Consider the following 19,161-nt stretch of genomic DNA (forward strand, 5'->3'; position numbering starts at 1 on the left):
ATCTTGGTCTCAGCCGCCCATCACAGGTGAAGCTATTTACAGGCCAATATTTCCAGAATGATTGTTCATAAGAATATTTATTCCTGATCATTGGCCCATATAAACAAGACAGTAATCAACCCAAAAACTAGAAAAATGTTTGTTCATTGATCACTTTTATTATGCAAATGATAAAATAATCATTGTTAGTTCAAATCTTCCTGTGTCAATAGCGAACGATGATATGCAAACTGCATGGGATAGATCATTAACAATCTTTTATCCCCAAACGGCTTCATTTTCACGGTGCGAAAGGTCCTTAAAGAGAACCAACTATGTCCCCAAACGCTATTAACCTGCAGATATAGGATTAATCTGCAAGCTAATAGTGTTCCAATGCTGTCTGGCCACCTTACTGTGTATCGGGAGGAAATTAACTTTATTCTTCCTGGGAGCCGTCGACTTTCAGTCATGGGGGCATGCACAGTATGGCTACAGTCACCGCACAGAGCATTGTGAATGGATTCTGTAAGCTTGCCCTGACACTTTTACGTTCACTCTGTATAGATGCACTGCAGAGTGATCTGTGAAAGTTTTGGGGCCTCCTTAGAGCTGCCACTCTCAGTATAGTGAGGAGTGCTGTGAGCGATGACTGAAGCAACTTCAGGCATGCCTCCATAACGGATAGCCAGCAGCTCCTGGGAGGAATAAAGTTAATTTTCTCCTGGTAGCCATACAGTCTTTTATGCAGCTGGACAGCATTGTACCTTTATTATCTGCATAATACCCCTTACCCCTGAAGCCTGTTTTCACCTTCATGACAAAGCCCAATCTTACAAATCTGACATATCACTTTATGCAGTAATAACTTTGCAGGGAATTCTACATATCCCATGGATTCTGATGAGACTGTTTTTTTTTTCATGACACACTGAACTTAATATTAGTCGTGAATGTGTGTTGATAACATTTAGTTTATGATGATATCAGAAGTTTGGCAATTATGTAGTAAAATTAGTAAAGTCTACTGTAAGTCAGCATCATTTTTGAAATACTTTTATTTTGTTACGATGTTAAAAGTGTTGAAAGTTTAGCAGAAATGTTCATTTTTTTTCAACAAAATTTATTTTTTACAGACCTTTTCACGTTTTAAGTAATTTTGAAAGGCTTATGTCAGAAAACCCCCAACCGGTTATAGCATTTTCAAAACTTTACCCCTTTATGTATTCAAAATCACCTTTATGAAGTCTGGTAACCCTTCAGGTGCTTAACAGGAATTAATACAAAGTGGAATAAAAAAATAAAAACATTTCAATCTTGCAACTAAAATTTTTAATTCTAACATCCTTCAATGATATAGAATGCCATATAAAATTTGTTAAGCAATTCCTACTGAATGCGCCCATACTGTTTGTTCACATGACACAGCACAGAAGGTGAGGGACACTCTTTGGATTTTGGAGCACAATTTTGACTGCAATTGATTCTGGGGATTACACCTATCAAGGAATTCATCTAGGGGTGTTCTGCCATTTCTAGACTTATAGATGCTATATAACATTGGGACATAAAAATTAATTTTTTGCACAAAAGTATTCTTTTAGTCTCAGTTTTTTTCTATTCACAAGGATGGCAGGAGAAATTGTACTATACAATTTACTTTTCAATTTCCCCTGAGTATGATGATACCCCATTTGTGATTAGAAACTACTACTTAAGCACAAGGTTAGGCACAGAAAAGAAGGAGGACAACTTTTGGAGCACAATTTTAGTTGGAATAGATGGATGCTATGTTGCATTTCTACTGCTCAAAAAGTGCCAAAACAGCAAAGAAAATTACCCAAGTTACCCCGTTTTGGAAACTATGCCACTCAAGATGAATTCTTGGGGAATAATGATATAATGACCTTTTTGGAGGCACAAGTGCTGCACAAAAGTTTATAAATGAAAAAGGGTCCGTGGAGCCTCTGTTAGGCGTCTCGACACAGAAAATAGCCAGATATCCCTCCAGGAAGGACCTAGCCAAGGAGTGGCTCTTTTTAAGGAGACCACCATAACCACCATATTAAGTGGCCCTTTTAGTCAATATCCAACTCTTTGACAAGTTTAAAGATATGACAAGGGAAATACCAAGGCCAGGTATCCAGTATTCCTGGAGGGATATCTGGCTATTTTCTGTGTCGAGACTCCTAACAGAGGCTCCACGGACCTTCTTAGATTTGCATACTTCCCCGGGGGCAATGCACCTAGGATTTCACTGTTGTGTTGAGCGCCTTTGCTGGCTGCTGGCAGTATTTTCTCTGGCTGGTCTCCCCAAGATCAGTGATTGTTTTGTCTTCCTACTCCACAGCGTGGCTGGCAAGTAAAGGTCTAAAAGATGAACAAATAATGACATGGGCCCCTTGTTCACCTGATCTGAACCCCATAGAGAACCTGTGGTCCCTCATAAAATGTGAGATCTACAGGGAGGGAAAACAGTGTCTGGGAGGCTGTGGTGGCTGCTGCACGAAATGTTGATTGTAAACAGATCAAGCAACTGACAGAATCTATAGATGATAGGCTGTTGAGTGTCGTCATAAAGAAAAGTGGCTATATTGGTCACTAATTTTTTGGAGTTTTGTTTTTGCATGTCAGAAATGTTTTTTTTCTAAACTTTGTGCAGTTATATTGGTTCACCTGGTGAAACTACACAAGTGAGATGGGAATATATTTGGTTTTTATTAAGTTGCCTAATAATTCGGCACAGTAATAGTTACCAGCACAAACAGATATCCTCCTAAGATAGCCAACTCTAAAAAAAACCCTCTCCAACTTCCAAAAATATTGAGCCTTGATATTTATGAGTCTTTTTGGTTGATTGAAAACATAGTTGTTGATCAATAATAAAAAAAATCCTCTAAAATACAACTTGCCTAATAATTCTGTACACAGTGTATATTCCTACACCCAATCTACACCTCCTGGCAAAACACCGCATCACTACCGCATCATACTGCATGCGGTTTTGATGCGATTTTTTGCCAGGAGGTGAACATTTGGTGCATTAATATAGTGTAAAAATGTAATGACGAAATTTGCATTTTTTGGCACAAAATGCAAAAAAAAAAGGTTTTGAAGCTGTTTTGGTGCTGTTTCCTGCCAGGAGATGCATATTTGGTGCTGAAATGACTGCATCAGATTCAGATTTCAGCACCAAATTTGCACCTCCTGGAAGAAAATAGTTTTTTTTTGTTTGTTTGCTTTTTTCATTTTAGGGCCAAGATATGCAAATTTGGTGCTTACATTTTACAACATATTCATGCACCCAATCTACACCTCCTGGCAAAAAATCGCATCAAAACCGTATGTGGTATGATGTGGTAGCAATGTGATTTTTTGGCAGGAGGGGTAGATTGGGTGCAGGAAAATGATGTAGAAACGTCAGCACTAAATCTGCATTTCTTAGCCAAAAAACGTGGTTTTCTGCCAGGAGATGCAGGTCTGTGAACCTGAGTTTACTGAGGTCACCTGAGGTGAGGTTACCTGCGAACACAGGTGGAGGACTGTGAGAACCTCCAGCTGTGACTGCAAATAGCCTGAGTGATGTCACCACTTAATGCATAGCTCATTCATTCTCTGCCTGAAGCTCACAGCAGGTGGTCATGTTCTATGGCAGCTCACTGTCACTTCAGATGTAGCAGAGCTAGAATCATTATGGGACCTCGTATGGATTTTGTCAGACCTAGGTGTTTTTGGGGGTTAGAAAAGGGGTCAAAGAGGGTGTTTTTTTTGTATTTGGTGGGTTAATTGTATTGTATTTTAAAACAATTATTTATTTTTATACAGTGACTCGCAGATAGGGTCTGTGATTGCAAAAAGTCAGATGCTGTCACACAGGCTGGGGCCACATCTGACTGCAACCAATCACAAACGCCAGGACGGCGGGCGGGCGGGAAAAGTAGTGCATATGGATTAGCGATAATGAGTGGCCCTGGAAGAAGAATGAGTGACCCGGAAGCAGTTACAGCCGCGCTGGAGACTCGGAAAGTATGGAACTTTTGTTTCATTCTTATTTTCTTTATTTTTCCTTTATTTTTTTTTTATTTCCTGAGATGCCGGCACTCAGGTATGTCTGAAACCACATGGATACAGACTTTTACAATCCGGGTCCGCCCATCCCTAGTGAAAATTTGTCTTGAATACTTGAGCAACTCCCCATTGTTGCCAGAGGAGCAGAAAACACCCCAAAGTGACCCTATGTCAAAAACTACACTCCTCAAGAGATTAATCTAAATATAAGGTTTTTTTCACTGAAATGTGGTTTTAGCCTTAATTTAGGAGAATGTGGACAATAACATTTATAACGCAATATCTCATGCATGCAGTAAAACTCAATATCTGTTCAGAAACTACTATTTGAGCAAATAGCAGGGTCCAGATGGGAAAACTCACTATTTGGATTTTGGAGCACAAATTTGGCAGTAATAGTTGTGGGTGCCACTTGCAGAGCCCCCATGGAACTAGAATAGCAGAGAACCTACAAAGTTGACTGCATTTTATAAACGAAAACCTTTCATGTAGGTTTGTAAAAATCATTTTTACTAGAGATGAATATGTTCGGATTTGGTGGGTCTGGCTGGACTTAAAAAAATATAAGTTTGGTTTGAGGAGACCGGACTTGACCCGAACGCCGAACCCCTATAAGTCTAAGTGACCCAAACTTAAATGTTAGAAAATGGTGTTAGTAAGGGCTAGGGGGCTGCAAAAGGAAGCAAAATGGGGATTAAAACAAGACAATTATACTGTTCCGGGTCCGCTCATTTAAACTTAATCATAATGTCACGGGCGAAGGGGTTGGGAACGCCGCTCGCCTGGAACCGCTGGCGCTCGGGTCTGGTGCTTCTGCTCCTTGGTGGCTCGAGCACGGGGCCGGACTCGGGGGCTCGAGCAGTGCCTCCTCGCCCATGAGTGAAAAGGGGGAGGGTTTGTGGTGGGATGTTTGGGGATGTCGGTCGTGGCGCCACCCACGGGTTGTGGTGATGGTGGGCACCACCGCTGCTGGTGACGGGGGATCCCGGGAGTGATGGCGGAGAGCAGCTAAGGTGTTCACTCCTCCGTGGGTAGGGGTTGTTGGTCCCGGTTGGGGAGTAGGGAGGAGGTATAGGTGCAGGTGCTGATGCGGGGAGGCAGCGCGGGCGCAGGTGCAACGTTGCGGTGCAGCGTGGTGCCGGATGACACTGTTGTACTCACTCAGACACAGAAGGACAGAGTCTCTGGTAAACCAAACGGCTGGATGGACGGGGCTCACAGCCGGCTGCGGTGTTCTCACTCTCCCCGGACGGGTTGATGGTGGCTGTCGTTTTCCTGCACCTGTGTAAGTGTGTTTGACTCCTATGGCTTCCCACGGGTAGTCCGCTTCCCGGCGTGTACGTGTCGGGAGAGCCCGTTTTGCCCTTAGGCGCTGGCCCTTGGATCTCTGGCCCTTGGCGGTGGCACTTATCCGGACGGGTTGGGCTGTTGCCTTCTGACGGGACTTAGGTGGGAATGAACCCCTGAGGTCCAGACCGCAATCATAGAATTTGACCTTTTCGGCGGCTCCTAGCCTAGTCGGGGTCTGAGTACCCTGTCTTGGTGCTTGGCTTCAATCTGCTCCCCGGTTCGGTACCCGCGGGCCACCGCCTGACCCCAGTCCTACGGTTCCGCTGACCTACACCACCTCCTGCAGACGGCCACCACCGTCTGCCGACCTTGCTGATCGTGCCTGGGCTCCAACCCAGACACCGACAGTCTTTACTCCTCTCACTTCCACTGTCTACTCCAATCTACTGTCCTTTTCCCGCCTCCAGGCCTGTGAACTCCTCGGTGGGTGGGGTCAACCGCCTGGCTCCGCCCCACCTGGTGTGGACATCAAGCCTGGAGGGTGGCAACAAGGATTTTTGGTTGACTGGTGTCACCTACCCAGGGGGGGTGTGTGGTGTTAGTGTATTGTGACCCCTGGGGGTCCAGGGCGTCACAATAATATTTACTGCTTCCCCCGCCCACCCTCTGTGACAGCATCTGTGATTGGTTGCCCTCACACTAGCTGTTTGTGACCCGCAAAGGAGTGTAAAAATAAATAAATAATTAGAAAACATGGTGTAGGGTCACCTGTATTTTGATACCCAGCACAGATAAAGCAGACAGCTCTAGGCTGCAGCCCTCAGCTGTGTGCATTATCTTGTCTGTGTATCAAATTACGATGGACACCATGCAGCTTTTTTTAAAATTTATTTAAATACATAATTTAAAAAAATGCTGTGCGGTCCCCCTCAATTTTCATACCCAGCCAAGATAAAGCGGACATCTGGGGGCTGGAATTCTCAGGCTAGGGAGGCTCGTGGTTATTCTGCCTTCCTTAGAATAAAAATAGCAGCCTGCAGCTGCTCCAGAATTGGCATATCCATTACATCCCAATTGCCCTGGAGCGATGGCAATCGGTGTAACTTAACTTGTCAAAAATATCACAGCTGTTATCAAGCCCAAGGTTAGTGATGGGTAGGGGTCCATGAGACCCCCTCATTACTAATCTTGTAAGTAAAAAGAAATGACCACAAAACAGAGAAAAATCCTTTGTTAAAAAAAAAACTAAAACATACACTTTGGGAGTACAAGAGTAGTAGGGAAATCCAGCAATCAATAGTCTCCCGTGGTTAACGTACCGACTTAAAGGGAACCTGTCACCTGAAATTTCGCTATTAAACTAAAAGAATCCCCTTGTGCAACTCCTGGGCTGCATTCTAGAAAGGTTCATCTTCCTACTGGCCCCCCTTTCAGACCTAAATAAAACACTTTATAAAATTTTACCTTTTGGTATGCTAATGATATTTTATGGTCACGGGGGCGGGCTGTATTGCGTCCGTTATTCCCCCCTACTACCGCTGTTCGCCATCCCCCAGTGTTGATTGACAGATGACGCCGCCACCAGCGTCATTCAAGTACCCACCCATAATCTCGCGCCTGTGCAATACGATCACCGGCGTGCAATTTGAACTGTGCTCAGTCCCGCGATACTGCCACTGAGCATGCACCAGACTTCAGGAGCACTGAGTAACAGGAGAGCGGTGGCATCATTTGTCAATCAACACTGGAGGGCGGCGAACTGCGGCAGGAGGGGGGAACAACGGACGCAATACAGCCCGCCCCCGATACCATAACACATCATTAGCATACCAAAAGGTAAGGTTTTATAAAGTGTTTATTTAGGTCTGAAAGGGGGGCCAGTAGCAAGAGGAACATTTCTAGAATGCAGCCCAGGAGCTGCAGAAGGGGATTCTTTTAGTTTAATGGCGAAATTTCAGGTGACAGGTTCCCTTTAATGTACCGACTAGAGGAGGTGACCACAGGAGACTATTATTAAACAGTGAAGTGTGGTAGATATTTGTCTTAAAATCTAGATTTCCATCTGGTTTTAATAAGACACGATTTAACATATCATTATACCTAATTATGAAAGTTTTTATCTTTATATTGATATATTCATATGTAGTCTATATCTGATTGGTTTGCTCCATGAATATGTCAAACAGGATATGAGATAAGACGCGGCACTTTATAGCTTTCTTTATCCAATTAATAAGGACCAGCGTCCAAAATGCGTTTGTTGTTCATATGCTATCTGCCATGGATTTTCTACATGATTTTATGTCTTGATGTGGTGAAGGATGTTTTATGAATATTTGGAAATAAAAGGATGATTTTATGAAGTCGCCAATTGCCGGATATCCCTACTCCTCTTGTACTCCTCCGGACACTTCAGATTCCGCTGCAACAGATGCCTTCTCCAACTGGTGAGCTGACCCCTTGTTTCCTTGAAAACATCCTCTTTCTCCAATTTATTAATCCCCCAAAACACCCCTGCAGGTCTGATGTAATCCACACTAGAGATGCGTGGTTCCATTGAGGTTCAGTTCGCTGACAGCAAAGGAGTCTAGCTTCACAGGCACGAGCTTGACCCAAACCTCAGATCCAGTCACTGATTGGCAGTTTGAGTCTCCGCCCACATACAGCCAACCATAAGCAGAATACTTCCGGGAGGTTGGCCGGGCTTTTTCAAACCTTTTTTTGTTGCACACTACATGTGATCACACTGTTGCTACCCCCAGTGTTTGCCGTTCAAATACTGCAAGTGGATCGAACAGGAATGAGCACCAAACGTACCTGAGCACAGCGTTGCTCGCACAAGTTTTGTTTGCACGTACAGCATCCAATCCACAAATCCGAACCTTGATTTTTAAATTTTTATGTTCAGTTCGCTCTTCTCTAACGCTCACACCACGTCATTCCACGACGATCTCGACTCTGCTACATCTGAGGTCGCAGTGCTGGGTCACAACTGAAAACGTGACCAAGCACTGCAGCGTCAGAGACACAATAATGGAGCCGTAGCTATTACCCTACAATGCTAGTGCATTCCAAGGTATTAGACCTGTCAGTCTCTCAGGAGTTGTGCCAAGTATTGCTTCTGGCAAGACCTTACAGGCCATGGTAGCTTCATGATCCCACAACCATTACTTGGCCTGGGGTCTTCATGGCTGCAATCAGCACCGCATTATCGCAATCACAGGTTACCAATGGCAACAAAGAGGGAGCCCCTCCCTCAAATAAGCAGATAGATGCCACTGTCAGTATTGCGATCATAAGGATTCCATGGCTGCAATTGCTGCTATCACTGACCCCGACCATTACAGAGGGGTGTTAGCTATGATATATAGCTGACACCATCTGATAATGTTGCCGGCTTTGTTTGCGATTAGGCAATTTGAGGGGACACACATTGACTAGGAGATGTGGAGGCAAGAAATGCATTGCCAGAATGATGTTTTTCTTCACTTTTTTTTCTGTACCTAATGTTCACCTACCTTGCTTTTATGCATTCATTAAATTTCCAGTTGTATTGAGCAACCTAGTGCTGGTTTTTATTTGGACTTTCATTATGTTGGAGCTTCTAACCGTGCTTTTAAAAGGTGAGCTGAATAGGTCTTTGTGTCTCTACGCACAGGTACGTTGGATGACAGGATGTGGTTAACCCTACATCTGCAAGTGAATAGCTTTGGAGACATGATAGGTTCCCTTTAAACAAGTTCTGATTGACTACCATGTCATTGCTGAGAACAATGTTATGTACTGATAAATTTGTCCACAGGGTAAATGGTCATAACGTAATAAAGGAAGGTTATATTCATTATTTAAATCCTGCTGCCATCCTTGTCCTTCAGTCACTGTTTACCTGATGTAAACATGAGTGCCTTTCTTTGCTGTAAGTAATGCTTAATTTTTGGAGGATATTTATTCCTCTTTTTGCTGCTATTTTTATATTTAGTGTAGGGACCTACAAGCATGAGGTTCCCGTGACGAGAGTTGTAGGCTTCCGTATTCTGGCCATAATATCAACTAAAACCTCATATTTTCTTTGTACAGGATACAGCCAGGCCCCTTTCTGTTAGGCCTTGCATTTTAGAGTTCCTGTCCCTGTATGGTGCACAGATGGAGTACGGCTTGGCAGCCCGCCTGATCTAATAGTATGGGCGTCACCTAATAGACTGCGGGCTTGTCACTGTGCATCTGAATGTGTGAACAGCGCTCTATGCAAGCCATCAGTGTGCAGTTTTATCATCCAGAAATCGCCCCCTCCATTTCTTGGAAGTGTGTGTGTGATTTGCTCCTCCTGCACCTGTGATGCCTCCACTTAGTGGAGGCTTAGCTGCATCCTGCTAGTGTACTAGATTTTGCCCTGGGCGATGTACAACTCCTGCCCTTCTTTGCTGTAAGTAATATACTAGATGAATAGTCCAAAATTCCAGTTGAGAAGGGTAAGAAGATTGATGATGGTTATAGGACGCGATTGATTCCAGTTATTTATTCCAAATTGTGTGCAACCAAATATTAAGTTGAGGGTGCCAACAATTTTGTCTCGCCCATTTTTCAAGTTTTCTGTAAATTATGCCCAATATGCCTTCCCCCCCCCCCCCCCCCTTTTTTGTGTTGTTCCAATACACACAATGGAAATAAACATGTGTATAACAAAACAGTTGTAACTGCAATATTTTTCTGGGAGAAATAGTTAATTTCGTAGAACAGTTTCAAGGGTGCCAACACTATCGGCAATGACTGTCAAGTATAACAGTCTATAAATGTGCAATAAAGCACGATGGCCATTATGATGTTGCAATATTTTTAATCCCTTCAATGTAAATTAGATTTTGTACCTTTGGCCAACATTCTGTATAGTCCTCTTCTTGAGCAGCACTTTCATCCAATGGTTGATCGCGATCTTGCTGGCGCCAGGTTTTGAAAGCGGCTCCCAAGAGACCATGGACAAAAAGAACATCCGCTTCCATAAGCTGGCTACAATTTTATGAAAACAACAGAAATAATGTTATGCAAATTAAAGGAAAAATATAAATTAGAAACTATATTAAATAAATAGATGGAAAAACTTCCCAAGTATCTCAACAGCTTATACTTTCATTTTTCTGAATTTTTATTTAAACGTCTCAAAAGTGAGATGGAAATTATATATCTCCATTGATATGAATATCAATTGAAATAAATGCTGGCAGATGTCATGTTGAAATAATACATCCTTGTAAACTATTAAGCTGGTGTCACACTAAGCGACAGCGACAACGACGTCGCTGTTACGTCACCATTTTCGGTGACGTAACAGCGACCTTGTAAGTCGCTGTTATGATCGCTGCTTAGCTGTCAAACACAGCAGAAGCAGCGATCATAACGTCGCTGTGCTACATGTGCAGAGAGCAGGGAGCCGCGCTTAGCGCTGGCTCCTTGCTCTCCTAGGTACAGTACACATCGGGTTAATTAACCCGATGTGTGCTGCAGCTACATGTCACAGTGCAGAGAGCAGGGAGCCGCGCGCACTGCTTAGCGCTGGCTCCTTGCTCTCCTTGCTACAGTATACATCGGGTTAATTACCCGATGTGTACTGCAGCCACATGTCACAGTGCAGGAGCCGGCACTGGCAGCAAGAGCGGAGGCTGGTAACCAGCGTAAACATCGGGTAACCAGGGAAAGGTCTTCCCTTGGTTACCCGATGTTTACGCTGGTTACAGCTTACCGCAGCTGCCAGTGCCGGCTCCTGATCGCTTCATTTCGTCGCTCTCTCGCTGTCACACACAGCGATGTGTGTGTCACAGCGGGAGAGTGACGACCAAAAAATGAAGCTGGACATTCAGCAACGACCGGCGACCTCACAGCAGGGGCCAGGTCGTTGCTGGATGTCACACACAGCGACAGCGACGGGACGTCGCTGCAACGTCACAGAAAATGGTGACGTACCAGCGACGTCGTTGTCGTCGTCGTTATGTGTGACACCAGCTTTAGTGTTGCTGAACGTTCAGAAGGGAGTATTGACTGCGAATGCAATCTGTGTAATTAGGACAGGCCAGGAAGATTACAATGTTATCAAGCTGCTTACAGTTTTCATCAGACCCGTACAAACACATAATTCTCAACTTCAAAAGACAGTTTTGACTTATTTTTTTCTATATCGGATTGCAGCAGTCCAATATACACGCTCGTGTGAGTGAGCTCAAACTACGATTTCCGCATGAGGCAAATTATTTGCTCGTTAACTGGTTCGAGACCAGGTACATTTTCAGTTTTTTCATATATGCCGTTTAAACAGCTGTAAAATGTTTTCTCGCTCAGTTATTCAAATAATTATTTCCATCTTTTTTTCTGATACCTGGGGCTTTATTTCTATGCCATTATTATTTTCTTTTTTTTTTAATTATTATTTTATTTTTTCCTCATATTGGGTGATTTCAGTGGCAAAATAAAAGAAATACATGAGTGTCACAATTATTTTTCATGTTATCAAAGGACCAATAACAAGCATTTAAAAATTTGTTGTCCTTTCTGTAAAAATTATTTTTATAAGTTGTTTTTTTTCTCTACAGGGTGGGGTAAGTAACAGAGATTTCAATTGTCAGTGGCTGTTTTTTCAAGTTATTTATTTATTTTTTGACTGCTTTTACCTTTAAAAGACCATTGGGAGCCATTTTAATACTTAAATATTTTCCTTGTTTACCTGATTTACCCTGTAAGTGGGACTGGTATATTAGCCCTAGTTACAGTGGAAATGTTGCCATCTGGTTGCATAACAAACCTGACTGGATCTCCTAGGATCCAGCAGCTACTGCTCCGTATCTACACTTAGCAATCACATCACCGCGTTATGAGTTGTTAGCACATCCTACTACTATAGAATCAGGTGTTGTTTAGCACTGTTATACAGAAATAGGGAAGGCAGAGAGGGTAATAAACTGTTTACACCTTCTCTATAGGAAGCTGTGCTGTGTCTGACAACAGGCCCTTTGCTCCTGCAGCTGCACAATCACGTGCAACTGCTCCACTATGCAGTGTCATTTTGGAACATCACTACAGAGTAGAACAGGGACCACCTAGAAATGTATAATTTATGGGCGGTCAGGAAGTAGTTAAGCCACAATCCTAACCTTGACCTGTAAAACCTTTAAGTTTGATGCTGCCCAAAGACACCCATATTCTATCCCTTCATAAAGTATGAAGAAGCAAAAAAGCCCAGTTACAATAACATGGTATAATGCTCCCACAGTGCCTCTACACAACACATTATTCCTGACCCATAGTTCATCCTCCAAAAATAGTAACCTCAGCTCACGTGACTCCTTAAGGCCTCATTCACAGGTCCATGTTTTTCATGTACGAAAAAATAGTATCAGTGTCATCAATGTTTTGGATAAGTGTATCATGAGTGTACGATTCGTGTGTCCATTATTACCATCGGTGTGTCATATATGTTTAAAGAGGTTAGCATGGCGAGAAAACAGTGTGGAGATTTAAAGACTATAAGGGAAAACTGTGGTGAGGGGACAACTGTGGTATAGGCCATGGTTCATAAGGGCGGATTGTGTGGTGGCTATAGCTGATAATGGCAGACAATGTAAAGGTCATATTCTATAGGAGACTTATTAATAATAGTCATATTTTTTACATATTTCTAAGTGCACTGTGCTAAGTGAACTAAGTGCAGCTGTGGAAGACCGGAGTAGAAAGAAGTCTGCAGAGACAAGCTGTGAATGTAAAAATTTATCATGGAGTCTAGACAAGATGGAGATGAAAATAAAGAGAATAACTCACTCAGATTAGGTGCATTATATAAAGCACCTGTATATAAATATTTATGTGTAATCCTGCCTGTGTCTCTTTAGTCCTGTGGACTTTGTATGGTCAGCGTTCTGATGATGGCTATTAACAACAACACTCAGTATCTCCTGACCATTGTGAAGGATATACTGATTGTTATAGGTTTATTCAATACATATGTATATGGAGCTAAGATGACATTACGATTGATTGATGTACTAAGCTTGGTTCTTGTACTCAAGTACTTAGGTTGGTTTTGGTGATCTACTCTTGTACTCATGACAGTTTTGGTGATGTATTCATTTACTGATGATGGCACTGGTGTTGTGTGATCGTCCTGATGGTGGTTCTTGTAATGTATTCCTGTACTGATGATAGTACTGAGGTTGTATTTATTTTCTTATGATGATTCTGGTTCCATATTTATGTGCTGATTGTAGTTGAGGTGATGTATTCATGCACTGATGATGGTTCAGGTGATGTATTCATGTACTGATGGTAGTTCTGTTGATGTATTGTATGTGCTGGTGATATTTATGGTGTTGTATTTATTTTCTGGTGATGGCTGTGGTGCCATATGTACTGATAGTGATTGTGATGCAGTGTTCATGTATAGCTCGTAAGTCTGGTGCCATGTTCATATACTAATCATTGTTCTTGTAATGTAGTTATTTACTGATGATGGTTCTGGTGTACTCTACAGTTCAAAAGTTTAGGGTCATTTAGATATTTCCTTATTTTTGAAAGGAAAGCACATTTTTTTTCAATGAAGCTAAAATTAAATTAAACAGAAATACACTCTATACATTGTTAATGTGGTAAGTGACTATTCTAGCTGAAAATGTCTGGTTTTGAATGCAATATCTACATAGGCTTATACAGGCCTATTTCCAACAACCATCACTCCAGTCCAGTATTCTAATGGTACATTGTGTTTGCTGTGTTAGAAGGCTAATGGATGTTTAGAAATCCCTTGAAAACCCTTGTGCAAGTATGTTAGCACATCTGAAAACAGTTTTGCTGATTAGAGAGCTCTAAAACTGACCTTCCTTTGAGTTAGTTGAGAATCTGGAGCATTACATTTGTTGGTTCCATTAAACTCTCAAAATGACCAGAAAAAGAGAACTTTGATGTGAAACTTGATAGTCTATTCTTGTTCTTAGAAATGAAGGATATTCCATGCAAGAAATTGCCAAGAAACTGAAGATTTCCTACAACGATGTGTACTACTCCCTTCATAGGAGAGCACAAACAGGCTCTAACCAGAGTAGAAAGAGAAGTGGGAGGCCCCGCTGCACAATTGAGCAACAAGACAAGTACATTAGAGTCTCAAGTTTGAGAAATGGATGCCTCACAGGTTCTCAACTGACAGCTTCTTTAAATAGTACCAGCAAAACGCCAGTGTCTAAGTCTACAGTGAAGAGGCGACTCCAGGCTGCTGGCCTTCAGGGCAGAGTGGCAAAGAATAAGCCATATCTGAGACTGGCTAATAAAAGGAAAAGATTAATATGGGCAAAAGAACACAGACATTGGACAGAGGAAGATTGGAAAAAAGTGTTATGGACAGACAAATCGAAGTTTTAGGTGTTTGGATCACACAGAAGAACATTTTGTAAGTCGCATAACTACTGAAAAGATGCTGGAAGAGTGTCTGATGCCATCTGTCAAACATGGTGGAAATAATGTGATGGTCCGGGGTTGCTTTGGTGCTGGTAAAGTGGGAGATTTGTACAATGTAAAAGGGATTTCGAATAAGGAAAGCTATCACTCCATTTTGCAACACCATGCCATAACCTGTGGACAGCGCTTGATTGGAGCCAATTTCATCCTACAACAGGACAATGACCCAAAGGACACCTCCAAATCATGCATGAACTATTTAGGGAATACGCAGGCAGCTGGTATTCTATCTGTAATGTAGTGGCCAGCCCAGTCACCAGATCTCATCCCTATTGAGCTGTTGTGGGAGCAGCTTGACCATATGGTACGCAAAAAGTGCCCATCAAGCCAATCCAACTTGTGGGAGGGGCTTCTGGAAGCATGGGGTGAAATATCTCCAGAATACCTCATCAAATTAACAGCTAGAATGCCAAAGGTCTGTAAAAGTGTAATTGCTGCAAAGGGAGCATTCTCTGACGAAAGCAAAATTTGAAGGAGAAAATTATTATTTCAAGTAAAAATCATTACTTCTAAGCTAGTCAATGTCTGGACTATATTTTCTATTCATTATGCAACTCATTCGATAAATAAAAGTATGCTTTTTCAGCCTTGTTCACCTGATCTGAACCCCATACCTGTGGTCCCTCATAAAATGTGAAATTTACAGGGAGGGAAAATAGTACACCTCTCGGAACAGTGTCTGGGAGGCTGTGGTGGCTGCTGCACGCAATGTTGATCGTAAACAGATCAAGCAACTGACAGAATCTATAGATGGTAGGCTGTTGAGTGTCATCATAAAGAAAGGTGGCTATATTGGTCACAGATTTTTTGGGGTTTTGTTTTTGCATGTCAGAAATGTTTCACATGGGGTTGTTTCACAGCCAAAGGGACTGGATACTTGACCAGGATTGATGGTGGTCTCAATGCTCAGCTATATGTGAGTATCCTACAAGACGAGTTACTTTGTACACTCAAGTACTAAGGGTATGAAAGGATGACAGTGTTCCAGCAGGACAAAATTGGAGAAGAAATGGTTCAATAAAGTAGAGGTGCTGGATCGGCCCCCAAAGTCCCCAGACCTCAACCCAAACGAACGCTTATTAGTAGAGTTGAAGAGAAACCTATATACATAAGTGAGTCGACCAGTATGGCCCTAGCATTGGGAATGTGTAGAAGAGACCTGGGATCAGATTTTGTTTCAGACATGCTTAAGTCTGATAGATAGAATGCCCAGAAGGATTCAAATTGTCTCTCCAGTAAAGGAGACAAACTCTAGCACAGCGCCACCTATTGGAAGTAGCGATCCTAAAAGTCACAAGTGGATTTTTAACAATCCTTTGCAATATGACTCAGGATATATATAAGCCAGATCAGAATCCCAATTTGCAGACACGGTGTTTCGGGGTGCTTGCCCCTCGTCAGTGCAAAGTATGGGGGTGTCTGATCTGGCTCATGAGAAAGCTATGTGGGGACCACGGGGGAACACTATTCTCCTTAAGGAGACTTTGCAAGCCAGTCTGGCTGCCAGAAGGATTCATGCATTGTTGAAAGCCAGAGGTAGGTTTACAAAATAATAAAAATTTGCGTTTCGATTTTTAGGAGGAAAACAGAAAAAATGCAATGATGTAACAAGAATCTGCATAACTATGAGATAGCCGAGATCATTGTAAAATGAAGGTACTCTCAAGCTCATAACTGTACTGGTTGGTGAGATATGGAGCCTGGAAGTCAAAAGTTTAAAACATTGTTACCCTTTTGTTTGTCAGTATATATGTATACATACAGTATATCACAACATTGAGTAGACCCTTCACATTTTTGTAAATATTTTATTATAGTTTTCCATGCGACTACACTGAAGACACTTTAATACAATGTAAAGTAGTCAGTGTACAGCTTGTATAACAGTGTGCATTTGGTGCGCCCTCTGAATAGCTCAACACACAGCCATTAATGTCTAAAGTGCTGGAAACAAAAATTAGTATACCCCTAAGTGAAAATGGCCATATTTTTCCCAAAGTATCAATAGTTTGTGTGGCCACCATTATTTTCAAGCATTGCCTTAACTCTCTCAGGCATGGTGTTCTTTTACTCACCCATGACATCACGGAGCTGATGGATGTAAGAGACCTTGCACTCCTCCACCTTCCGTTTGAGGATGCTGCACATATGCTGAATAGGGTTTAGATCTGGAGACATGATTGGCCAGTCCAACACCTTTACCCTCAGTTTCATTAGCAAGCTCGTCTTGGAGCTGTGTTTGGGGTCGTTATCATGTTGGAATACTGTCTTGCCACCCAGTTTCTGAAGGGAGGTGATCATGCTCTGCTTCAATATGTCACAGTACATGTTGGCATTCATGGCTCCCTCATTGAACTGTAGCTCCCCAGAGCGGGCAGTACTCATGCAGTCACAAACCATGACCCTCCCACCACCATGCTTGACTGTAGGCAAGACATACTTGTACTCCTCAACTGTTTGCCGCCACACACACTTAACACAATCTGAATCAAATAAATAATCAATGTCCTTAGTCTGCTTATCTTCAGCAAACTGTTTGCAAACTTTCTTGTGCATCATGTTTAGAAGGGCCATCCTTCTGGGATGACAGCCATGCAGCCCAATCTGATGCAATGTGCGGAGTATGGTCTGAGTGCTGGCAGGCTGACCCCCACCCCCAGCAGCACTCATACGTCTGTTTGGAAAATACAACCTCTGGATATGACACTGAGCACATGCGCTTAATTTCTTTGGTTGACCATGGTGAGGCCTCTTCTGAGTGGAACATGTCTTAAACTACTGTATGGTCTTGGCCACTGTGCTGCAGCTCAGTTTCATGGCAATCTTCTTGTAAGCCTAGGCCATTTTTATATAGAGCAACAGTTTTGGTTTTTTTTTTCAGATCCTCCGAGAATTCTTTCTTCTTTGTCATGAGGTACCATGTTGTACTTCCAGTGACCAGTATGAGCGAGTTTGAACTGATGCCACCAAATTTAACACACCTGCTCCACATTCACACTTGACATTCTAATTTGTAACACCAATGAGTCACATAAGTGAGGGAAAATAGCTAATTGGGCACAATTTGGCCATTTTCAGGGGTGTACTCACTTTTGTTGCCAGTGGTTCAGACATTAATGGGTGTGGTAAGTTATTTAGATGGCACATTACATTTATACTGTTATACAGGCTGTACTCCGAGTATTTTACATTGCATCAAACTGTCATTTCTTCAGTGTTGTCCCATGAAAAGATATACATACTGTATATACATATATCACTACCATATACCTGCTTACCTAGTTCTGTGTTGTGGGTGAAGAACATAAACTCCATCAAGGTATTTTTCATGAACTGTATCACGGTCCAAATTAGCCAGTGCCCTGGCAGCATGTGATGTCTGAATGACATAAGGAGATTTCATTGCTTCCGCCAGCAAAGAGATCCAGCCTTGAGAAATAAACATGTATGATATTCAGTAGTGGTCATGCATCAATACACTTGTGATAATTTCTGTTGCCAGCTTCTTATGTGTCTGCAGATGGATAGCATCTGAACTTTAAATAACATATTCTGGCAATGGAGAAAGAAAAGAATAAAAGGTATAACATCCCAAGTCCTGTATCACTGTTGTACTGTACCGCTCAACATTGAAAGACAGGAAAGACACATATTGTGGCTCTCATAGCAAGCTATGGCAACTTCTATTTTACGCTAACCAAGTAACCTAGATTCTCCTAGTCTTTTATATCTGCTGCACAGAAATATTGCTTCTAATCAGACCCATTAGTGTTTCCAAACAATATGGTACTGCTTGCATGGCCAATCACCCACAGTTCATTTATCCATACTCAGTATTATGGTCCTACATTACCCCACACAATGTATAATATCACAATAGTACATCCCTTCTCACAAAGTATAATGCCTCCCACAGTACATTCCACCATACACAACATAATGCCCCAACAGTACATTCCCCCAACATACAGAATAATTCCCCCCACAGTACATTTCCCTGCACAAAGTATGATGTCCTTATAGTACATTCCCTCACACTCAGTATCATGTAGATACACCATTTTACTTCATACATAGTATATTTCCACAGCAGATTCCAAAACATATAGTATGATGCCTCCCATGACCACACACACAGTATTGATGCCCCCACAATTCATTACCCACACACAGCATAATGCCTCTCACAGTACATTCCCCATACACTGTAATATCCTAATAGAGTGCATTCCTCCACACAGTATGATGTGCCTACAGTATATTTCCCTGCACAAAGTATGATATCCCCACAACATATTTCCCCACACAGAATATGATTCCTAAACAGTATATTTCCCC

General features: G+C 42.2%; 1 protein-coding gene across 1 annotated transcript in view; it reads right to left on the reverse strand.

The window, feature by feature from the left end:
- The window catches only part of SERAC1 (serine active site containing 1), a 211,783-nt gene that overhangs the window by 74,222 nt on the left and 118,400 nt on the right, over window positions 1-19,161 (reverse strand). The window contains exons 11-12 of the mRNA XM_075338188.1: window positions 18,102-18,252; window positions 10,203-10,341 (exon numbers count right to left, since the gene is read on the reverse strand). Of these exons, the coding sequence (XP_075194303.1) occupies window positions 10,203-10,341; window positions 18,102-18,252 (290 nt within the window). The remainder of the gene's footprint in view (window positions 1-10,202; window positions 10,342-18,101; window positions 18,253-19,161) is intronic.

Source organism: Anomaloglossus baeobatrachus, chromosome 3 (assembly GCF_048569485.1).
Source record: "Anomaloglossus baeobatrachus isolate aAnoBae1 chromosome 3, aAnoBae1.hap1, whole genome shotgun sequence".
NCBI lineage: Eukaryota > Metazoa > Chordata > Amphibia > Anura > Aromobatidae > Anomaloglossus > Anomaloglossus baeobatrachus.